At 47.3% G+C, this 24,979-nt stretch overlaps 1 protein-coding gene across 2 annotated transcripts in view; it reads left to right on the top strand.

The window, feature by feature from the left end:
• Positions 1 to 24,979, top strand: part of GLI2 (GLI family zinc finger 2) — a 152,041-nt gene that overhangs the window by 67,578 nt on the left and 59,484 nt on the right. For both annotated transcript variants that reach the window (XR_010786320.1, XM_066575346.1), the window contains exon 3: positions 24,103 to 24,208. Coding sequence is in view for 1 of the 2 variants with exons in the window: in XM_066575346.1 (XP_066431443.1) it covers positions 24,103 to 24,208 (106 nt within the window). In the remaining variant the exon portion in view is untranslated. The remainder of the gene's footprint in view (positions 1 to 24,102; positions 24,209 to 24,979) is intronic.

Below are 24,979 nucleotides of genomic sequence, written 5' to 3'. Positions count from 1 at the left end.
GATTTGTTCTCAATGATTTTTTACGTACATTTTTTGTGCACACGCGGAAAAATGGATGCTGCTCTATCTTTCTGCATTTTTGCGCGACAAAGGAAGTCTATGGAAGGTGCGGAATACCTAAGGGGACGCGGAATACGCTCATTCACTGCACAAACACCTTATTTACGTATACGCTCGTCTGAAGCAACGCTCAGGGTTAATAGATGTGCAATTCAATGGCTTCTTCAAACGGAAATCCATGGCAGAAATCCGTGACGACCACACGCATTTCTGACGCAAATTTTCAGCCAATATAGACTTTTAAGAAGCCGTCACTATTCCCGTGTGCTGTCCGCTGCGCAGTAAAGCACCCCAGAGTATGGCGCACGTCTATATGATAAGCGCCAATATTATATCCGGGATCGCGTGGTAACTGTCGAGTTTTTCATTCCGGTGTCCAGTCCACATTGGCTACTGCTGGGAATCTCTTAATGCAGCTCCGAGGATCTGCGCCATTCTCATCAGTTTCTCATTAGTTTCTCGCTCCAGGAAGCTCCCAGGGGCCTTTCCCCCGAGTCACATTTCAGGAATCGCTGACCCATGCTCGGCCGCCATGTCCAGCGATATAATGGGGACATTGTCCTCTGCTCCGTGGAGTCCCCCAGTTTATAAACAATGAGGTATTGCATGGTCGGGGGCAGTAATTCACAGTTAATCAGCGGGGGCTCTTGTGTCGCCCCCCTCTCTGCTTTAACCATTTCATGGTTGATGATGGATGACAATTTATGGCCTCATTAACGGGGAGAAAAGAGACTTTAAAGGGAGAAACCTGAGAGGCTTCAAGCTCACCTGGACAGAAGGCACCAGCCAAACTACCCCAGACGGGTGGGCATAGCTGGTGGTAGCCCCCCTCACATTCTCAGAAGGGGCACAATCCTTCGTTGATGCAGCTGGTTGGGAGTAAGGGTATTTCCGTGCACATTCGCGCTGCGTATTTGTGCAGTGGGCGTTACATCAGTGCACGGGTTTGTGTGTATTTGCGCTCACAAAAAAAACACGCAGCTTTGCTCTCATTCATTGAAATGGGAACTTTTATGTAATTAGTGCAATCTGTGCCAATCTGCAGGAAAGTAGAGAAATCAGAATATGCACGCAAGATGCGCTAATGTGAATGGAGCCATGGAAATCAATGGATTCAATTCACTGCGTATCACGAACACAAATTCTTCATGCATAATACGCTGCGCAATACGTTTGTGTGAATGCGGCCTCTAGCGCCCCCCACTGACGCATCGCGTCCTCGAGGGAATTTCCTCTTTATTGAAGGATTGTCTGGTTAGAATTAAACATTTGAAAATCAGAACCAAAAAAACAAAGCTTCCCGTCTTCGGCCCTCCTCGGCCCCCGGCCGTCCCGCAGCGCTGCCCCCTCCGAACTCTGTTAGCAGCGGAAGTCAGGTGACTGCTGGCTTCCAATCAGAGGCTGCAGCATCACCGGGCATCACATCCTTGGTGCCATGATGCCCGGTGTCGGGTACAGCGCCAGACGACAGGTAAATACACTTTGCTTTGTTTTAACTGTTTTGGCTCTGGTCTTAAAAAGTTAATTCCAGCCGGACGGCCCCATTAATGACAGAACTAGATTTCTTGCGCGCAAAAATAAAAGAGGACCCGTCTGTTTCTAGCATTGCTTAACAATGATCCGTGAAAAACGGAGCGCCATGGGTGTCATCTGTATGAACAGCGCCTCGTGTATAATGTACGGTCGCTGTTTTGTTGTGACTCTTCTTGGTGAATTTAGCGCATATTCGCACTAGCGTATTTTCTGTCCAGATATTTTACGGGCAGCGCGCGGACCCACTGAGTTGGCGTGTTCAGGCGCACGTTTCTACATGGAGCGATGGTCCGCCAAAAAATAGCAACGTGTCCTATGTTGGCCCGGATCCACGGCCCAAATCACCCAATAAAGTCTATGGGTGCTTGAAAAAAACTTGTTTGCAGCAGGTTTTTTTGTGCACCCGGCTGTCTGTGGGACAGAACGGACGTCACTTGCGCCTATTTGCAGTTTGGCTTTTTTTGTGCATGTAAAAAGGATGACACACGGATACAACACGGAAGAAAAAACCTGCAAAGGTGCATCTAGGGCCTTCTTCACACGACCGTACGCGTTTTTACGTTCGCACCTATAATCACATGAATGAAGATTTTGCACGATCGGCTCCCGATCTTCTGTTGCGCATTTCAAGCCATTCACACGCGGCGCCGCTGCATGAATGTTAAAACATGAGCAGAAGCAATAAAAAAAAAACATCCTCAGCATGACCAATAATGCCTAATTACGGCGAGCGGTCTTCTTTTCCCAGCGTTGTACGCAGCGTAACTTCCCTCTGCTCCCTTTTTTCCTGCTACCAGAGAAGTCAATGGGAGCTTGCTGTGTATTTCGGCAAAAGATAGGGCAAGGCGTATCTTTTCATGCAGCGTATAAAACATTCACATTGGCGCGATTTTTCCGGATGCAATTTTTTTACGCAGCCAAAAATCTATCATGGCAATGAATACATTGGAATCCAACGCTTCACATCGGCGCCATTTTGGGGTGTTTTTTGTAACGTGGCAAAACACCAGTGTTTCTTTGCGCACGCTGTTTTTGCGCATCTTATTTTCTGTGAGTTGCGACAAAATTGATATCACTTGAGTCCAGACGCTTTTTTTTTTTTTTACTAGCAAGAAAAAAGGATGACAAGCAGATGCAAAAACCCGCGAATCTGCATTAAAAACACATGTGAATCGCACGGACACGGGCAGGGCAATTTTTTTTTTTTACACGGACCGAAATCGCATACGCCCGTGTGAATACCCCTGATTTATGTTTACAGTTTCAGTCTTTTTGCGGTGGTCCGTTCTCGGTGGGTTCACTGTGGCGGTTGATGATGTCCTGATCTGCGGATCACCAGGGGGCCGCAGGAGTTTGGGCCTTTCTCCGCAGTGTATACACAGCCATTCGCGCGTCCGCGGGCTCTCTGTGTGGAGTGGCTGCGCTGTTTGCTCGGCTTTGTCTTGCCCCCATTTGCATCCTCTTGATGGATTGCCAAGGTCGGAGGTGCTTTTCTTGGGAAGCGGTGAAGTGCCTCCTCAGCATCTCTTCTCCGAGGCCTGCGGCCTCCTGCGCCTCTTCTTCGGCTCTCCATCAGTCTGACAGGAGGCTCTGGACATGAATCCACCGGCTCACGTTACACAGACTGCTGAAGTAGGCACTCACCTCCAACGAGCCGGAGATCTATGGCTGCCGCGTGCGCCGGACGGCCCCAAAGACGTTCTGTAACCCTATATTGGTGTCACGAACCAATAGAAGCAATGAATCTTACAGGTACCGGATTATCAAACATTCTGGATTATCAAACAGTCATAAAAAAGTAAATTAATCTCACTGCTAAGGGCAGAAAATCCTCAAGAACAAAATCCAAAGTATCGGCCATTACTGCACCCATGGGTAGGGTTACCTAACTTTCCACGAACCCTGAAAAGCCATTTTCTTGGAGCCCCGGCTCCTTGTATGGAAATTCTCCCCATGACCCTGGAGTGCGGCATAAAGTCACATGACAAGTTTTCCGCGGATCTGTGAATCCACATTAGATGGGAATATCCAGCGATCTGAGCGACTTCCAGCGAGGCCGGGTCATCGGTGCTGGACTAGCCGGGGTTAAGTCTCTGTCAGCCTCGTGGGGTTTCTTTGTGTAACAGTGTGAAGAGTATACCGAGAATGGCGTGATCGAGGAAGACATCCAGCGAAAGGAGATCCCACGTATGGAAAAAAAACTCGTTGCCGAAAGGGGTCGGAGGAGGATGTCAGGATCGTTCTGGCCAACAGCCGCTGCACAGTCATGATGACTAGTTCCAGTGCCTCTGTGTCTAAGGCCTCATTCATATGAGCATGTGCGTTCTCACACTGGCCGAACGTGGCCGAAAATAGCGGCAAGGAAGAAGAGCCGCGATGGAACCCCAAGATGAATTAGCGCTTTTTCATCCATTCACACGAGTGTATCGCAGGAAAAATAGGCTGCAGCGCGGAATTCCGTCGCATTGCAGAACGACTTCTCTTAGCTAAAATAGATGCCAGCTGTCTTCTTACCCCACGCGCCGGACGCAGGTAAACTGCCTTCCCTTACCTTTTTGTTCAGCTCCCATAGAAGTCTATGGGAGCTGCCAGCGTTTTTCGCCAAAAGATAGGTCAAGACCGATCATTAGACGCTGCAATTAAAATCAGCGACCGAAAACTGTTGGCAATTTGACGGTTTTACGACACAGTTTTTTCACGCGCCTGAAAATCGCCCATGTGAACAAATGCGTTGGAATCCGATGTTTCACTCGGTAGCGATTTCCGGCCGACATTTTATTGGGGCAAAATAGCCGCATAAAAACGTTCGTGTGAATGAGAGAAACAGAAAGGCGAGACTCCAGGGGGCGAAACAGCGCAAAAATACTGGGCAGCACAAAAACACCACCTGGTCAGATGGATCCAGAGTTCTGTTGCCCCTTGCTGATGGGAGGTCAGAATTTGGCGCAAGCAGCATGAATCGATGTCCCCTCAGAACACGTCAGCACCCCCATCTGATGGACAGCAGCCACAAGAAGCTTCCTGTCCGCAGGGGCCGATATTCCTGCAGAACGATGTCATTACCCAGCGGAATCTACGCTATAACAAATGGCTGTGATTCCGAAGGCCAAAGAAAGTCCAACGCGCTACTAGATGGGGTCTCTAATAAAGTGGCCATTCAGTGTATTTAACACAAGTTCTACAACTCTTTAATAGACTTTTCTGTTTGCATACAGAAGCTTAACAACCTTACAGATCGAATCTATCTCACAGCTGAGTTTTCGCTACAGTCTAATCGGCGCTCAGTCTAGTCTGCTCTGGCAGTAACGTCTTCGCCCAGTAGGATCTGTTCACCCCCTGGCGGACAATACTCCCTGCTGACTTTTTGGGGAGTCTTCTATTGCCATCTGTGGGCGCTTTCTTGCTGCCGTGGATCCTGCAGTCCTTCATCCGCCATTTCGGTGCGCCTTTCTTCCCCCTGTGGTCCCTGCAGGTCTAGAGTTTAGGAAGTGCTGACTTGCAGCAGGGCAGGGCGGTGGTTTGGCGGTGGTGGAGCAGTTAGCGCACTCGCCTCCGCCTCGGTCAGAGGTTTTCCCCAGTGAGCTGTAGGGCTGGGATTATTATTATTACTCTGCCCCATGTATTTAGCCTTCAGCCTGGCACCAGCGCCTGGCATCACCCGTGCCCGCGGTCCCTGGGCAGCCTTCTGCATTTTCCTGCAGCTTTTCTGTAACTTCATGCAAGCAGAACTCACTAGAAGAGAAATATTACCCTCAGCTTTATGATCAATTCACCTAGTCGCTAATTTACACACTCGGCGCGGCTGGCACTGCCATGAATCTCGGCTGTTTATATTGGGGCGGGGGGAGGGCGCATGTCATGATTCAATATGTCATGATTAAATAGCCGTGATGTGAAGCAGATGGGAGCGGCGGCGCACGGAGAGGAGGAAGAGGCAGCAAGTTGGGAGTCACCGACCGGCTGCGCTTTTAATTCACAATAGCACTTTTCATGGTAGCGGCCGCCTGGTCTGCGCAATGTCTGCCGCGAGCCTGGGAGTGTCCGGGCGTCAAGAGCTGGTGTCCGTGGGGAATGGCGGAAAATGGGCGGTCGTATATATATATATACCGCCCGAGTGCAATACAGAGACTAGGGGAGATTCACGCATGACTTATTTTTCTGCTGCAGATTTTGGATGGCGTCTGCATTTTTACGTGCGCCACAGTGGAACGCATTTGCGTTGAGAATGACGCATTTTTTCAACCGTGTTTGCGCATTTTATTGCACTTTTCGCGCACACAGGGCATTTTCATATGGGTACGACACGCCCTGATATAAGAGGCTTGAGGTCCAGATGCGTTCTTTTCCACGTTTTGCGCAGTATATTGTATGGGCCCTTCAGGTGCACAAAATAGAGTAGGTTCCATATTTTTGCCAGCAATGTGCCTAAACCCATTAAAATCAATGGTTTTTATTCTATGCATATTGTGCACGCTAATTTGGCGTGCGCGAATACGCCGATGTGCAGCTGCCACTAGCCGCAAGAGAATCTGACATAAAATCCGCGTTACATGGAATTTTAATGCAGATTTGTTGCAGAATCTGCTGGTAAAATCACATCCGCTCTGTTCCTAATATAGCGGTCTGTTCGCACGGGGAAGCCGCCTGTAAAACCGCGCCATAAATCCGTGGCTTTTCTGCAGTAAAATAGATGTCACCCGCAGGATGTACAGGTGACCGCAGGCGTTTACACGGATTACGGTTGGTCCGTTTTTTCATACTGATATCGGACACGCTCATCTGAAGGGCGCATCACATCGGAGGACATGTCTGTAATCTGGCATCCGATAATCCAGAAAGTCTGATGATCTGACTGCAACCACAATGTGACCAGAGTCCGGGAATCGGCCGCTGCGGCCATACTGGGTGTTTAGGACTTTCGGACTTTCGGCTGAGTCTTTGCCCATGCAAGTAACTTTGTAGAGTTTTTTCTATGACTGTCCGATAATCCGGAATATCTGAACATCCAGCATGCGTCCCATCCGATTAGATAACTGTTAGCGCAGATGCTCCGCTCCCCATCATCCGCTCCCCAGATCTCCAGTGCCAGATTAGCAGAAATTCCATACGCTAAAGTTCCAGATTAAACCCGGCTTCACACGAGCGTATGCACATTTGCGCGGGCATGAGCGTAACGTCTTTGTGGAACGAATGGTGGATATTTTTTTTGCACGCACATCCAGGTGTTTTACTGTACTTTTTGCGCCCGTAAGGCAATACTCATTGTATGCGCCAAACACAGACGCACCGATTAAAATGGCTAATTAGTCTAATGAGTTCCAGATGTGTTCTTTGTTCTGTACAATTACGCATTCTTTAACGCGTGCCCTCGTGTATTGAGCGCACATTTGAGCAACCTCCCGACTGACTTCTATGGGACCTTTGGTGCGCAAATGTGCAGAAAAATAGAACATGTTCTATTTTTGTTTTGCGGGACCGAAATGCGCAGGAAAATCCGTGCCTGTGAACGAACCCATTGAAATCAACGGCTTCTATTCTCTGTGCGCAAATATGTCCGGGTGAAGCCGGCCTAAAGCGGGATTCACACAAGATAATACTTATTCACATGCACATTTTCACCACGTTTTTGCGCACGCCTCTGCGTTTTTTTTACTGTACTTTTTGCGCACTAAAAAAATGCCTTTGATGCGAACGAAGCCTTAATTAGTAAACCTGCAAACATCGGCGTCGGAGGTTCAGTTTGGAAGATTCTGTTGCAGATTTCCGTTAAGATACAGGACCAATGGCGCGATTTTGTCCCTTAAATGCTGGATGACCAACAGAAACCGAATGGGCCCAATATAGTCAATGGGATCGGTTCAGTTATAGTCAATGGGATCGGTTCAGTTATAGACAATGGGATCGGTTCAGTTATAGTCAATGGGATCGGTTCAGTTATAGTCAGTGGGATCGGTTCAGTTATAGTCAGTGGGATCGGTTCAGTTATAGACAATGGGATCGGTTCAGTTATAGTCAGTGGGATCGGTTCAGTTATAGACAATGGGATCGGTTCAGTTATAGTCAATGGGATTGGTTCAGTTATAGTCAATGGGATCGGTTCAGTTATAAAGAATGGGATCGGTTCAATTATAGTCAATGGGATCGGTTCAGTTATAGATAATGGGATCGGTTCACTTATAGTCAATGGGATTGATTCAGTTACAGTCAGTGGGATCCGTTCAATTATTGTCAATGGGATCGGTTCAGTTATAAACAATGGGATCGGTTCAATTATAGTCAATGGGATCGGTTCAGTTATATCAGTGGGATTGGTTCAGTTATAGTCAATGGGATCGGTTCAGTTATAAACAATGGGATCGGTTCAATTATAGTTAATGGGATCGGTTCAGTTATAATCAATGGGATCGATTCAGTTATAGTCAGTGGGATCGGTTCAGTTATAGTCAATGGGATCGGTTCAGTTATAGTCAATGGGATCGGTTCAGTTATAGACAATGGGATCGGTTCAGTTATAGTCAATGGGATCGGTTCAGTTATAGTCAATGGGATCGGTTCAATTATAGTCAATGGGATCGGTTCAATTATAGTCAATGGGATCGGTTCACTTATAGTCAGTGAAATCGGTTCAGTTATAGTCAATGGGATCGGTTCAGTTATAGTTAATGGGATCGGTTCAGTTATAATCAATGGGATCGATTCAGTTATAGACAATGGGATCGGTTCAGTTATAGTTAATGGGATCGGTTCAGTTATAGTCAATGCGATCGGTTCAATTATAAACAATGGGATCGGTTCAGTTATAAACAATGGGATCGGTTCAGTTATAGTCAATGGGATCGGTTCAGTTATAAACAATGGGATCGGTTCAGTTATAAACAATGGGATCGGTTCAGTTATAAACAATGGGATCGGTTCAGTTATAAACAATGGGATCGGTTCAGTTATAAACAATGGGATCGGTTCAGTTATAGTCAATGGGATCGGTTCAGTTATAAACAATGGGATCGGTTCAGTTATAAACAATGGGATCGGTTCAGTTATAAACAATGGGATCGGTTCAGTTATAAACAATGGGGTCGGTTCAGTTATAGTCAATGGGATCGGTTCAGTTATAGTCAATTGGATCGGTTCAGTTATAGTCAATGGGATCGGTTCAATTATAGTCAATGGGATCGGTTCAGTTATAGTCAGTGGGATCGGTTCAATTATAGTCAATGGGATCGGTTCAGTTATAGTCAATGGGATCGGTTCAGTTATAGACAATGGGATCGGTTCAGTTATAGTCAATGGGATCGGTTCAGTTATAGACAATGGGATCGGTTCAGTTATAGTCAATGGGATCGGTTCAGTTATAGACAATGGGATTGGTTCACTTATAGTTAGTGGGATCAGTTCAGTTCTAGACAATGGGATCGGTTCAGAGATAAATCCGTCCCCATTGTGGAGCAAGAATACGTAAATAAAAGCGCCAATGTGAAAGCCTTTATTATTCACATATTTAGGCCAATCGGTCATTTCCTTCTCTATTTCCCAACAAGCCACTGATATCCCAGAGGCCCGGGGGGTTCGGTGCCTCACTGCTGTATATAACATGCACACAGTAACCTGGATCGGTGCTGAATTACCTGATTTTCCTAACCCCCGCATTGTAGTGCGCGGCTCCTTTAAGAGCCCCATACCTCTCCGCAGGTTGATTAAGGCAGGAAATATTATTTACAGGCAGAAGTGATGCCTCGCTGGAGGTTTTATGAGCTGTTAGCATCGCTTACTACCTGCAACGTGTATAAATTATGTTTTACGAAGACGCCGGAGCCCAGAGTGAGACAAGTCTATAAAGCAGGCAGCGGGCGCCGCACGAGGCTCATCCACCGCCCGTCATTGGCATGAAGGCCAGATGATTGCCCAGCGCCATCATGCTGATGCTATTTACCTGCACAGGTAGAGAATATTTACTCAGTAATTGCCCAGTTTATACTGACAGGCAGATACGCCATTTGTACGCGACTATCCGGAATCATCAGTCTGATACATTGTGACAAATCTCAGCTATGAGAGGTCAAAGATCTGTCCAGACTTTTAGTAGACAAGAATTGAAAAGGCTCATTGACTTCATCCGTGCCGTCATTAAAGGGGTTTTCCTATTAAAGACATTTATCGCCTATCCATATGACAGTCAATAAATATCTGATCACTGGGGTCCGACTGCAGGGACCCCCACTGATCCCAAGAATGGAGTGGAGGTGTGCATGTCTGACCACCGCTCTATTCACTTCTAAGGGATGGAAGGAGATTGCAGAGCGCATCGATCTTCACCTGTCCCATAGAAGTGAATGGAGGGGTGGTCACACAGGTATTGCTGTCCATCGACTTGCGGGCATGGGGGGGGGGGGGGGGGGGGGCTGCTCTCAGGATCGCTCAGACCCCCAGCGATCAGACCTATGCCTTATCCTGTCAGTAGGAGATAAATGCTGAAAAACCCTGTAAGGACTTATTAACATAGTCAGCGCAATTGTGAGCCAAGATCGGACATCCACTATTATTATTTATTTTAACGTGGATTACCCGTCCCAGTAAGGGTGAATGCCCACGAACGGATTTCTACCGCTTTTCCCACGGTGGAAATCCGCATGTGAATACCGCGGCTATTAGGTTCTATAGACCTTTAGCGCCCGCGTGAATGGCTTGAAATACGCTAATAAAGATTGTGTCAAAAAAGTCATTAATGCGAAAATACGCTGTGTAGGGGCGAAGGTAAAAACACATACGGCCGTCTGAAGGATCCCGGAGGGGTTTCCACACTGGTGGGATTACTCCATAGAATTACGGATTGGGTCAAATAATGGGGATTTTGACCGTAGAATGCGTTCTGCACAATTTTTTGAGTTTTTTCCCCGCAGGCTGTAGTTGTGGGTTACATTTCCTGTATGTTTAGAAATGCGCAACAACAATTCCGAAGCTGAAAGCTTTGCCGCAGCGGATTTGAAGCAAAGACGAGGATTTTAGCCAAATTCCAGCCCCATAGGGATACGTAAATGCCCGCGCGGACTAATTCCGCCCCATGGGAAAGGTCCCTTACTGAACATGTAGTTTAGTCATTATGCGGTGGGCGGTATGACTTCCCCTTTAAGACCCGAATGGCGTCATCTTGCAGGACGTGAGGGAATCCTGCGCCTCCAGCAGCCTCTCCGTGTCACCCGCCGCTCGTCCCCGCAGCAAACTTCCGTGATCCCTTCCATGTCTCAGCCCTGGCGCTGCGCCACCTCATTAATACTCTCCAAGCTAAATAAACTGGGCTGCCCGCAGGAAGGGGGTGACCGGACTGTGAGCTCAGCGCTGCACTAAACTCCTCTCCAGCTGTTTCCAGTCTTTGTGGTTTAGTGTAATTTTACATCCCTGTCCTGAAGGATCTGTGTATTCTCTCTGGGGTCAGCCGGCTCTAATCCCGACCGGAGCAGAGGAATCGGTGGGAGATGTGAGCCAGACACTCCGAACATTTCCAAAAAATATTAACCCCTGTGCTGCCGGCAGATACCTTCTCCCTCCCTGCACTCTGTAAGACCTCCGTGCTCCCGGTTACAGTATGGTTTCTACATTGTAGCAGCTTGTGATCACTTTATGATTTGGAACTCCCACCAATCTTGAAAACGGGGGTCCCGATGGTCCCCACATGGATGAAACGTCAGTTGCGCATGCGCTCCGTGGCTCCATTCACTTCAATAGGAGTGCCGGATCTTGCCAAGTACAAGCTGATATTGGAATGAATGGACCCCCAGCATGTATGCCCGACCACCGCTACATTCCTGCGGGGATCGTCAGGACCCCCGTTCGCGAGATCGGTGGGAGTTCCAGCAGTCCCCTGTGGATAACTTTATAACTTGGCGCGACCCCTTTAAGCAGCTCTTTGTATCCGACATCTAATAATGATGTAGCCATTCCACTAGTGATCAGCTACAGAACATGCTGGGAGTTGTAGTTCTCTTGAAGCTTGAGACCCACAGTCTGGGGATCACTGGTTAAAGGATGTCTGCAATAAGTAGTTAAAGGGGTTGTCTATGGAGGTGGGTACCTACGGCATAAGGACCCTCACTTCTGGCACAGTTGTGACACCAGGTCACATGGTATGAGCTCTGTCTGTGCCCGTCTCGCCATGGGGTGGGGTGGCTGTGCCGCTCATCCTAATAACTAAGCCAGCGTCATTCTCCACTATGGCGAATTCACAGAAAGAAGGCGGGCGTCTATGGTACCTACAGTGAGGGTCCTTATGCTGTAGGTACCCACCTCCATAGACAACCCCTTTAACTACTTATTGCAGACATCCTTTAACCAGTGATCCCCAGACTGTGGGTCTCAAGCTTCAAGAGAACTACAACTCCCAGCATGTTCTGTAGCTGATCACTAGTGGAATGGCTACATCATTATTAGATGTCGGATACAGTCAGCCCCCCCCCCCCCCCCCCGAAATCGTGATGGCAGATAGATTCCGTACCATGTGACCTAGTGCCAGAACTGGAATGGAAGTGGGGGCTTTCACACTGGCCCTCCTGGACAACCACTCAGACAACCTAAACCGATCCCAAGTGGATAATATAAAGACCACTATAAACATACTTCATTCCATGTCCAATGGCTGCCGTACCCCAACGTTGGAGTTCTTACCAGCATGCAATATGCAAATTAGCCCCAAAACGTCCAATCGCCTCTCATCGCGCCGGTATTTTCTCTCGTGAGTTCCGTCCGATTGAAATACGTATGAGAAAATAACCGATTGTTTTCTGTTAGTTTATATATATGGACAAATCTCTTCTCTCAGACGGTGCGTCCTGTTTTTTGGGTGATTTCGCACTCGCACGCAAATGCGATTTTCTTGCAACTACAATTGTAACACCGTGCGATTCTCGCGAGCGTAAATATCAGTGGAGCTTTAATAAATGCTGATGCGATTTGAGCAAAACTTGCTGTTTTCTCTGGCGCCATTCACTGACAGCAAGCAGAGATCTTGAAAATGGTGAAGAAATGAAATGCAAAGTGTATCAGAAAGTTGTAGAACTTCTTATATGGCGATCATTGCCATAAATGCGGAGCGGCCCCTTAAAGCTGCAGTAATTACAACTCGTTGCTCGCACTAGTAGTGCCCCAACATTACTGGCATCACCGATGTGAGGGCGGCCCAATATGGGTGGGGGAGGGGCGCTGCCCGCGCATTTACTTATAAGAAAATCAGGAGGGGGGGGAATAAAAACCTGCCATTCTTTGGGTCCAGCCCGTAATTGCGTATCAGCAGTTGCTCACAGGAAGGCCTTTCATTTGGGGGGCACAATGCGGCTCACAAGTATCTAAATCTTCCCGTCCAGCTCACTTTTGTGAATGTTTAATGCACGTGAAATTTATTCATTCTGTTCCCGTCCATTGAAGCTTTTGGCGTTTTCCCGCAGGATGTTAATGTGCGCACATTACAATATGAGCGGAGGACGGAGGACCATGAGGTAAAGCCCAATTATTAAAGCTCTTGCTGTGCAGGAACATAGAGGAAGGGTCTGCGCTTTGTGTGGGACGCAGGACTTACAAGCCGCTGCTGGAAGGTGTAGAAAGGGGCTGCGCTCTTAGTATTCCGCTCGGGTAGTCGGTGTGTGAGCACGAAGGCCGTGAAGACTGTGGCGCGGGTCGCGTGATAGCCATATGCTCAGGGTTCACGCTGCATTCGCCCCAAATAGACTAAAAAGGGTTTTTTTTCTTGATCTGACAAAAGTTCTCATAATTTCTTTCTTAGCAGACCGTTCCTCATTAAACACTACTGGCACAGATTCCAACAGGGGCATAAAAGGGGGGAGATGGAGCCTTCTACTGGAAATAGTTGACACCAGGGCTCACCCCGTAGTCCGAGGTATTAGGGCCATTGTGAGTTTGTTTTCACCCCACCTTCTCCAGTGATGTGACCCTCAGCTGATACCAATTGCCTGTGCTGGCATTAGGATAGGTGGCACCCTGTGTGGACATTTCTTTAACACTCATAAGAAGAACACATTATACTGTATAGTGCACTGATTGGCAGTCTGTCTGTATTCTGTTTGCAGAAAGCAGCAAGATAGCAGCATGCTCACATTAAAACAGCTCAGGGAATATATACAGTACCAGAACCAAGCTCAGTACGTAAATACTGTACAGCTCCAGAACCAACCTCAGTACATAAATACTGTACAGCACCAGAACCAAGGTCATAACATAATTTAAAAAAAATCTTGTTATCTGTATAGCGCCAACTTATTCCGCAGTGCTTTCAGGTAATTTATTTATTACCTCCTACCAAGCCCCTTGGAAGGATGAGTCAACCTTGAGATGGCTACCTGGACCAGGTGGGGATTAAACATGCAACCTTCAGGTCATGAGCAAGAGCTTAAGACTCCATTTCTGCTGCCTTAACACTCTGCGCCACACAAGGCTCTAATTATAGCAATAGAACCAAACTTCATACATAAATACAGCACTAGAACCAAGCTCAATACATAAGTACGGCACCCGAACCAAGCTCAGTACATAAATACAGTAGCAGAACAGTGGAGGTCCTGATGGCCCGACAACAGCACCCTGCAATATCACAGGGGTGGAGACAGAGCCAGAGGAATGATTACATGTAACTCCACAAGACACTACCGCATGGAAGATCATCTGGCCTGGTGGACATAAGGGGCAATCATCCCCAGCCTACATCCAACTGCTGCCCCTCTTACAAGCTGGTGACTGTCGTGCTGTGCATCTGCATGGGTCAGATGTAGCTAAGGCCGGCCATGCCCATTGCATGCGGAGTCTTGTACTGGTTCACACTGACCAGAGGCACTCTGAACTGGGGTCCCCCCTGTCACCCCGTTGCATCCACAGTTCGTAGCTCTGGAAGTATGTATCATTGAAGGGAACAGAGTGGCACAGGGTCGGGGCTGGCAGCCGCCAATATCATGAGCGAGGGCAGTCGTGGAAACAATAACATGGATTCTACAGTCATGGATCAGGAGGGAACCCCAAAGGAACAACTGTCACAATAACGAAAGTTGTATTGATCCTGGTAAAGGAAGAGCGCCCCTCAGTGGTGAACGTGTTAATAGCAGCATTCTATAGGGTGTAGCAGTAGGGAATGCAACATTCTACGACTTTCTAATATTCTTTCTGTTTCAATTCCTTAGTTTTTTTAATACATCTGCTTGCTGTCAGTGAATGGGAATGTTTGTTGTTAAAATAGTATTAGGCCGGGCTCACGTCAGCATTGAGGCTGCTTTTGTCGCTGATTTCTGTTTTAATCCTGGACTAAATGGCACAATATGCTGCATACTTTGTAATCCCAGCCGAGCTCCGATTGATTTCAGTGAGAGCTGCGCTTGCAATTACGAGCACCGGCCTCTACACTGGGGTTAGAGCAGTTCGTCTGCTCCAGCCCCGGTGTATCCCGCCGGGCGCTTCCTGGTGACCCCTTTAGGGGGCTTTATATAGTAAAACCTTCATCTGAATAGTCGCTCTATTAAGTTGTTCCATGTAAACCAAGGGGCGACGAGTGAGAATCCATTCACCAGTCACTTTGTTTCCGCTCACCTACTAATAGTCGCTAGTTGAGAAGTTGTTGTTCAGTGCCAGCAGGTAATCGTCTCGCAGTGACTAGCCGATAAGTTTGCAGGGAGGTGTGCCCATATTTAGCAAGCTGCTCCTTGCTGATCAATTCCCACCTTTTTTGAACATTTTCCCCCTTTACTTAATACTCATTGGTTCCTGAAAACACATAAATCCGTGGAGTGATCCTCGGCTGACCAGTCCCTGCTGGTCTGTGTCAGGATTCTCACTGATGCGGTCCCGCTGGGTCGGCCTTCGGCAGAACACTCCGTTCTGCGGTCTCTCGTTGTCCTCGCCTGCAAGGATTTGAATGTCTTGGCTCATCTGCTATCAGAGATAAGTGAGGGGACATCTGCGCCAAGAAACGTCCTTGCAGGTGAGAAGAGCGAGCGGCTGCGGCACTGAAGAAGAGAGCTCACACGTATCCCTGTGCGGTCAGCGGCAACTAACGAGCGTGCGCTGGAGAAGGGACTGAAACCTCAAATACACGGCAGCCAGAGAACCGCACGCCCCCCCGGTCCAGGGACAGTATTCGGCTTTTGTGAACACTCCCAATAATTCGTTCACCGATTACGAAATTGAAAAACCTAACAATCGCTCTGTGTAGAAGTGGATGGACATCGGTCGCTCGGACACCTACCGACTATTTCAAGTGACAATTCGGATGATAACTGTCCAATGAAAAGCCACCCTTATCTAGCATTAACCCCTTCATTGCCTAAGGCTACGGCTACAGGGGTCACATGGCATGAAGAGCGGGATGTTGCATTGCAACTTCGTGGCTAATGAAAGGCGTCGCACTGCGACTGCTGACTTTTTACGACTGCAACAAATCCAATACTGAGTTGCATATTTGGTCGCAGGTCATTTGTTGCACGCGACTTTGCCAGCATAGGCCGCCATGTAAGTTACCTGCGACTGACTTGCTTGTAATCTGAAATTTGGCTTCTTATTTTGTCAGCTAAACAATCAAGTTGCAAAATAGCGACAAAATAGCAAGTTACGCAAATGTTCTCTGGGGTGACTATGGGAGTTTCAATTACTACTGGGGCCTCTATGGGGGTCACTATTACTACTGAGGCATCTATAGGGGGCACTATTACTACTAGGGCCACTATGGGAGTTTCAATTACTACTGGGGCCTCTATGGGGGTCACTATTACTACTGGGGCCTCTATAGGGGTCACTATTACTACTGGGGCCTCTATAGGGGTCACTATTACTACTGGGGCCTCTATAGGGGTCACTATTACTACTGGGGCCACTATGGGGTCACTATTGCTACTGGGGCCGCTATGGGAGTTTCAATTACTACTGGGGCCTCCATGGGGGTCACTATTACTACTAGGGCCACTATGGGGGTCATTATTACTACCTGGGCCTCCATGGGGGTCACTATTACTACTGGGGCCACTATGGGGGTCACTATTACTACTGGGGCCTCTATGGGGGTCACTATTACTACCTGGGCCTCTATGGGGGTCACTATTACTACTGGGGCCACTATGGGGGTCATTATTACTACCTGGGCCTCCATGGGGGTCACTATTACTACTGGGGCCATTACGGGGGTCACTATTACTACTGGGGCCTCTATGGGGGTTACTATTACTATTGGGGCCACTAAAAGACAGCACTTGCTATTGGAGCCATTACTTGGGGCACTATTACTAATGGGGCCACTAGTGGGGTCACTATAATTACTGGGGTCATTAAGAGAATCATGATTACTATTAGGGCCACTAAGGGATGGCATTTACTATTGTGGCCATTACTGGGGGCACTGTTGCTACTAGGGTCACAAACAAGGGGTTATTATTACTACTAGGGCCACTAATGGGGTCACTATAACTACTGGGGCCATGAAGGGGATCATTGCTTGGGGGCACTATTACACTGTCGCAGACAAGTCTCAATGGTTTATATGTGTATTGGGTATCTTGTGTATTGGCGCTTTTATTGCCTGAAAAATTAGTGTTTGTTTTTTATCTTCTCCTTTTGGGGGCGCCATTTCACACTTCACCTCGGGCAGCATAAATGCTTGGAGCACCGCTGCTCTAGATTTAGTTTTTTTGGCATAGGCTCAGTATTGTTTCTTCTGGTATCGTTGACAAGGCGTCCCCTTGGCACAGCGAGGCGCCCCCTTGGCACCGCCAGGCGCTACGGACCATACTAAGCTTTATTTTTAGCTCTGTACTAGGTGCCACCAGTGTTTCTCACAGAGGTGTAAATGTGAGGGGACTCGTCCGGCCGTTATTTTAGGGAATTGGAAAGAAAAACACTTTGATTCTTGGCGCAGAAAGTTCAGACTTTCCAGCAGCAAATTTCACCAAAAGCCGAGAATATTTGCTTAATAAACCTTCCCGATGACAGGTGGAGACAGCGGGTCTGCGGATCTGCCTGCAGTAACTCTGCGCCTGACAGGTGGAGGCACTGGGGGATTTATGGAGCCGATCTGCGAATGACTCAGTTCTCAGAACGGCGACGTTTATATAAACTCATGAGCATCCGTCCAAACCGCGCCGATACACTGTGACGTCAGCAGGGACGGTGCAACCAGATCTCTCGTGTGTCGCTGGGATCAAACGGTTGCAGCAACCCAGCGTTCTATTATACTTTGGGGCATTTTTATGCAGAATGACGTTATATATGGCAGTCTAAAGTTTACACCGACGTAAGTGCGACAAACGAGGCGTTTAATATGTATTTTGTCGCATTTTGTGGCACCTTGGTGCTGAAAACTGAACTCTACCCCTGCTACGGATTAGTATGGGTTTCTACTATAATTTACACCAGTTTCTGGCATAAATTATAGAAAATCTGGGGGGCTGTGTGTGGCCACACCCCCTGACACTAGGCCCCTCCCATATATTTAAAAAGTGGCAGAGCTTGGCATAAGCACTCAAAGAGTCACATTTGCATCAAAATTGCCGATCTAAGGAACTGTACTTCCTATTGGGGCCATTACTGGGGGCACTTATTACTACTGGGGCCACTAACTGGGGTTATTATTACTACTGGGGCCACACTATAACTACTAGGCCCCTCCTGTGTCTTAGAGTGGCGGAGCTCGGCATAAGCACTCAAAAAGGCACATTGCATTAAAATTGCAAATCTTTAACATCATCCTTCTAGTGTAAGCCGGGGAATACATGCACTCCTTCGTGTTTCAGCTTGACATTATTTTTTAGATGTCTGCTTGCTGTCAGTGAATAAGAGCATTCAGTGTTAAAAACCAAAAGGGTGCAGTTACTTAGACTGGCGTTTCATACGGCGGTCGAAGTAATTTACACCCCAAGCTAAGGGCGAAAAAATGTATTAAGAGGCTTGCGTCACATACTACATTAGTTGCATCTGTTGGCACTTCCGTTTGCCGGATGGAAACCTACGGCAGATCCGAGCCGGCATGGGTTTCATCTATAAACTGGTGTGCAAACAGTAATGATTATGTCCCATTGTCAAACGTGTTCAGATGCTGGTAAACGCTCTAGGGGGCATTTATTGAGCTGTTTATGCCTTTTACACGGGACGATGCCCTATAGGTCGTTCCAGTGATCGTTTCTTTGCTTTTACACGGGAATGATTATCACTTAGTGAGTGGAGTCCAAACGGGCCGGAGATCTCCTCAATTGTTGCTGCCCAATGGCCTAGAGATACACTATCCTGCTAAAGTATTTGCACCCCCCCCCCCCCTCTCAGTAGAATGAATGGTGCCTTATTAGCATGTTACGTGTCCTGACCTATGCTACATAGGATGCCTTGGAGGTGTCAGCCATAGTTTGTAATGGGAACACATGAGTGTATTGTGCCAACATTTAAGTAAGGCGGCGGTTCCATTGTGGTCTGGGGATGGTTTATGTGGCATGGTCTCAGTCCGTTGGTTGTAGTGGCAGGAACCATGAAAACGGAGGTGACCCTGACATTCTAGACAATAATGTGCTGCTGACAATACTCTGGGAAAGGTCGGCCCTTCTTCCAACGCGCCTTGTCACAATCCAGTGCTGTTTTACGTTGGTTTGCGGATATAGATGTTCAGCAGGGTTCAGGTCTGGACTCTGGAGCGGCTGCACAGAGTCCCGACTTGAACCCTACTGAACATCTCTGGGACGAACTGGAACATTGGGTCAGGAAATACAGCGTTCAACTTCTTTGAGAGAACTCGTAAGATGTTTGCAGGATGAATGGAGGGAAATACTAGCTGAAGTCTGTCAGATGTTAGTAGACAGTATGCCAAGGAGAGTATCCGATGTCATTAGGACCAAGGAAGCCCCACTAAGTATTAACTTATAATAAATACGACTTGTGATTTTTGGTCAGCTGCCCAATTACTTTTAGAAGGATAGAGTACACAGAGTGAGAAACATATGTGATAAACAGAGATGAGATGATAGATATGTAATAAATGGATAGACATCAGAAGGAGAGAGCTATCTATCTCAGATCTGTATTTTTCAGTTGAAAGATGTTCTATGTAACTAATCTGATACAGATGATTATATTTTACGTTCCCTTCAGCAGATAATCACGGGGTCTCCCATATGAGATGGGGGGGCGATGTTAGAATCCCTAAATAATGTGCTTCCCCCTCCCATTTTCCTATGACAGAGACCCCATTAGGACAATCCATGCACATCTGCCATTACTGTGACGGAGCGCCTGGATATTAATAACCCTCAGATGATTTGTCACTGAAGAACTGTCTGATCTTGCAGAAATGAAACTAATTTAAGCTCTGTCCCAATTCTTGTTTTTTTCCGTTCCCCTTTTTCTGGAGGGGTGAGATACCAACCACCACAGGTGTACCAGCCACCGAGGCGACAGCGACCCAATTAGAGTGAAATATAGCCACTTTTTAAATAGCTGACACGTGGGTGCAAGATGCCTGAGTCAACACATGAATGCTTAGTACGGTGAGAGCAACTGCGTCAAGGCCAGATTATCAGACATTCCAGATTATCGGAAAGGTTATATCCTCCTGACATTCTACTAATATTGGATTATATAGGTTTTGCATTGTATACTGTCTACAGATCACTCCTTAGTGGGTTTAATATGGAGTCTGCATTGTCTGGTTGCATGATGTGTCAGTTCTGCATTGCATGCTGACTATGACATGATATATATTGTATGTTGGACATGGGTCACCAGTTTCCACCAGGGCTTAGCATTTTATACTGACAGTTAGATGCAGATTCTGCATTGTGTACTGAGACTTATGGAACTAATACAATAGATCCCCGATCCAGGCCATACAGTGCTAAAGGTTCGGTTTAGCGCGAAACCAAACCTTGGGCAATCTGTTTTGACCGAACCTGCTGAAAGTGGGAGGAAAAAGATTATTTAGATTATTTTTCTATCACCATCTTCTTCATCTTATTATTATTCATCCTTTTCTTCTTCATCATCTTCTTATTATTCATCTTCTTCTTCATTCTCCTCATCTATTTCTTCCTCTTCTTCGCCGCCTTCTTCATCCTTTTTCTTCTTCTTTGTCGTCTTCTTTTTCTTCTCCTCCTCTTCTTCTTATACCTCCTTCTTCCACTTCATCCTCTTCTTCTTCATTTTCTTCTTCTTCTTTGTCATTTTCTTCATCCTCCTCCTCTTCACCTTCTTATTCATCCTCATCCTTTTCTTATTATTCATCCTTTTCTTTTTCATCATCTTATTATTCATCCACTTCTTCACCGTCCTCTTCTTTACTCTCTTCCTCTTCTTTGCTCTCTTCACCTTCTTCCTCATTCTTTTTTTCTTCTTTGAATTCTTCTTTTTCTTCTCCTCTTCTTCTTAAACCTCCTTCTTCTTCCTCTTCTTCGCCCTCTTATTCGTTGTCTTCATTCTCTTCCTCTTTTTCATTCTCTTCTTTTCTTCTTCTTTGTCCTCTTTTTATTTGTCCTCTTCTTCTTTTTATTTATATCATTATAAATCTTCTTCTTCTACTTCTTCTTATTATTATTCATCTTCTACATCTTAGTTTTTGTCTTCTTCATTCTCTTCTTCCTCCTCTTTGTCCTCTTCTTCTCCTTTGTCCTAATTCTTTTTCTTCTTCTTTGTCCTCTTCTCCTCCTTTTTCCTTTTCTTATTCTTCTTTGTCCTCTTCTTTCTTCATCTTCTTCATTCTCCTCTTCTTCTTTGTGCTCTTTTTTTTCCTCCTCCCTCTTCCTCCCTCTTTTTTTTTCTTTTTCAACTCATAAATACTTACATACATTCCTAGGTATTCTAGGAGTGTTATACAGAGCTGTTATGGGTCTTAGACAGTGTTGTACACCTATTTTAGTGGTAATAGTGAAGTTCCGGTTCAGTTCAAACTAATTTGGACTGAACTAAACTTTTCGCTGAAACTGGCCAAACTGAACTTTTCAGAAGTTCACTCATCACTACTGATAATTACACCATGTAGGAACCGTAGTCTGCATTTTCAACAGTGTATACTCATCAGTAGATTATGCAGATTCTGTAGCTGTATTCTATTATTGGAAGAGCATGAATTGTATACCGGTGTAAACCTGTCCTGGATGCAGAGCACTTGCTCCAGTCTTTGGCCCCGGGCTTGGGGGTCAGTCTCTGGTGGCTGCGGACCTCACTCTGACCTTGGGCTCCCAGTTTATAGGTCAGTCTCCGGTGGCTGCGGACCTCACTCTGACCTTGGGCTCCCAGTTTATAGGTCAGTCTCTGGTGGCTGCCGACCTCACTCTGACCTTGGGCTCCCAGTTTATAGGTCAGTCTCTGGTGGCTGCGGACCTCACTCTGACATTGGGCTCCCAGTTTGGAGAGGATCATTCTCTGTTGTCGAAAAGCTCTTGCTCAGACCTTGGGCTTCCAGTTTGGGGGACAGCCTCTGGCGGCTGTGGAGCTCTTGCTCTACCCTTAGGTTCCGAGTTTGGTGTCTGCGAAGCTCTCACTCAGGCCTCAGACTTCCAGTTTGGGGGTCAGTCTCTGGTGGTGGTGAAGCTCTCGCTCAGGTCTTGGACTCCCCATCTGGGGTCAGTCTATAGTGGCTGCCGAGCACTCGTTCTGGCCTTGGCCTCCTGATTTGGGGGTCAGTCTCTGGTGGCTATGGGGGTCTGACTCTGGCGTTGGGCTCCTGGTTTGGGGGTCAGTCTCAGGTGGCTATGGAGGTCTGACTCTGGACTTGGGCTTCTGGTTTGGGGGTCAGTCTCTGGTGGCTGTGGAGGTCTGACTCTGGCCTTGGGCTCCTGGTTTGGGGGTCAGTCTCTGGTGGCTGTGGAGGTCTGACTCTGGCCTTGGGCTTCTGGTTTGGGGGTCAGTCTCTGGTGGCTGTGGAGGTCTGACTCTGGCCTTGGGCTCCTGGTTTGGGGGTCAGTCTCTGGTGGCTATGGAGGTCTGACTGGCTTTGGGCTCCTGGTTTGGGGGTCAGTCTCTGGTGGCTGTGGAGGTGTGACTGGCTTTGAGCTTCTGGTTTGGGGGTCAGTCTCTGGTGGCTATGGAGGTCTGATTCTGGTCTTGGGCTCCTGGTTTGGGGATCAGTCTCTGGTGGCTGTGGGTGTCTGACTGGCTTTGGGCTCCTGGTTTGGGGGTCAGTCTCTGGTGGCTATGGAGGTCTGACTCTGGGTTTGGGCTCCTGGTTTGGGGGTCAGTCTCTGGCTGTGGTGGGATCAGCTGAGGTATTACTTTTTAGGCCGGATCTTCAGGAATTTCCTGTTTCCTCGTATGTTGTTTCTTCTCTTTTATGTCTTCTGTTTCAGACGTGTTTTTAATGACTCGGCTGCTGGTCCGGCCCGAAGAATATTATTCTTATTAGTGAAAGGACTTCCTGTGCCAGGAGAAAGTAAAACACTCAGCAACTTTCACTGCGGCGATTCTCAGCACATGTTCTCTCTACCGCAGCTTGGGGGATGGGGTGAGGGCTGGGAAGGGTTAACGGCTCAGCATCAATACATAGCTGGAACCCAGCAACTTTCTCATATACTTTGTGTCTCTCCACTGTTTATATGATCTCTGCTTGCTGTCAGTGAGTAGGAAAATTCTTGATTTCACTCAGAAGCCGAAAATCTGTTCTGATCTAATCCTACTTGTACAGCTGAGGGTCTGTGACAGTGTGCCTTCTGTAAGCTGAACAGGGTAACAGTGTAAATCTTTATAACTAACCCTCAGCTGTGTGCACACTCTATAGACTATTGTTCAGGCTTCTTATAGTCTGAATGTAGGATAGGAAAAAGTGAATGCGCTCTATCACTCTCTGTTATCTGCTATTTCACTGGGAAGAGGCTGACTGTACTAGTTTTTATAAGAGATCAGCTGCTCCTCTTATAACACTCCAGCACTGATATAACCTCCAGAGACATTTACATCATATATGTGATATCCGCCACTCCTCTTATAACGCTCCAGTAATGATATATCCTTCAGAGACATTCACATCATATATATATATCAGCTGCTCCTCTTATAAGATGAACACTTTATATGTAATGGCTCCTTTAATGTACAGCACCAATTGTCATTGCTGTAGAACTAATGGAACTGATATTGTCCCTCCATTCCCCCTGGACTAGGTAGACTGTCCCTGTATGTACTACTCCTTCAGTGCAGGGCAGCAGATGCAGAGCGCCAGCTGTGCCTCCACCGCACTGTGGGAAGAATGCAGGACAGGTGGCTGAACCTCACTGCATCCTCAGCCAGAAAATCCCCACATTGTTCTACAGGAACCAAACTGTGAGGGGCTTATAGTGGCATCACATTCCCGGGAGTGTGGTAATCTGCCCACCCGTCACTGCTGCTCCGGACCGTGTGGGTGCAAGAAGGAACATTTGGTGGGAAACTATGTTGTTGTTGGGGGGGGGGGGGGGGGGGGCAGATTATATACACTGAGATGGTAACACTGTATCATGTTTTTATTTAGATCCTGTTGTTTCTCAGAGACAGTTTTGGTCATTTGCCGTTTTTTTTTCTCCCCCGCAGACGCAGCGCATCTCTTCCCCACGTTCCACGCACCATTCCCTATTGACATCCGGCATCAGGAGGGGCGATATCACTACGAGGGCCACGCAATCCACGCCATTCATGGGTGAGTTCTTGGTGAATACTTTGACAACCAGCCTGTATATCATGTCTGAGAGGTTGTCACAGCCCCGCCCCCTGGTGATGACATCACTGATATAATAACATTGTCATCAGGCGTGATATATTTACCCCTTTTTCTTTTGTGAGATCCCCTGAGACCGTTGTCAGATGGCTGAGAAAAACATGCAAGATTTCTGCATTGCAAGATGCACAAATATAAACCCCACAGCTTTCGATGGGCCCAGCGGCAGCATCGCACCACGTGCTAAGTGCGCTCACCCGTATGTGCGATGGGGGTCTTCTAAGAGGTTCTCCATGTAATGCACAAATTTGCGCAAAAAGACACTCTTTCCCAATATGGCCGAAGAAACATGAAAATGAAAAATGTGGTGTCTTCATCTACTTTCCTTGAGCTTACAGCCCTTCGCTATCTGTAGGGTTGTTGCATTCCATTTAACCCTTTGCGCCCGGCTCCTTCACCCCATTGTGCGGAGCCTCCTGGAGCCCCTTACCGCTTTCCAAACCTAAATTGCATCAGAAGAAGCCGCCATTTATCAAAGAGTCAGTTGTATTTGGAGTTTGTGAGAAAAATGACATGGCTGGTCCTCGGCCCTGGTGATTAATGTGATGCGGGTGTGACACGGGACCTACATCACCGCCACATCCTGAGTGTCAGCATCTGCTCCCCCTCCAAACTCACCTAATTACAGTAAATATAGCGCGGCCCTGCTCAACGTCAGTCATCAAGGTGGCCCAGACTTGTCACAGGTGAACG

This window comes from Eleutherodactylus coqui, chromosome 8 (genome assembly GCF_035609145.1).
Source record: "Eleutherodactylus coqui strain aEleCoq1 chromosome 8, aEleCoq1.hap1, whole genome shotgun sequence".
In the NCBI taxonomy this organism is placed as follows: domain Eukaryota; kingdom Metazoa; phylum Chordata; class Amphibia; order Anura; family Eleutherodactylidae; genus Eleutherodactylus; species Eleutherodactylus coqui.
The sequence above is the reverse complement of the archived record's forward strand: the minus strand, read 5'-3'. Positions and strand labels throughout refer to the sequence as shown.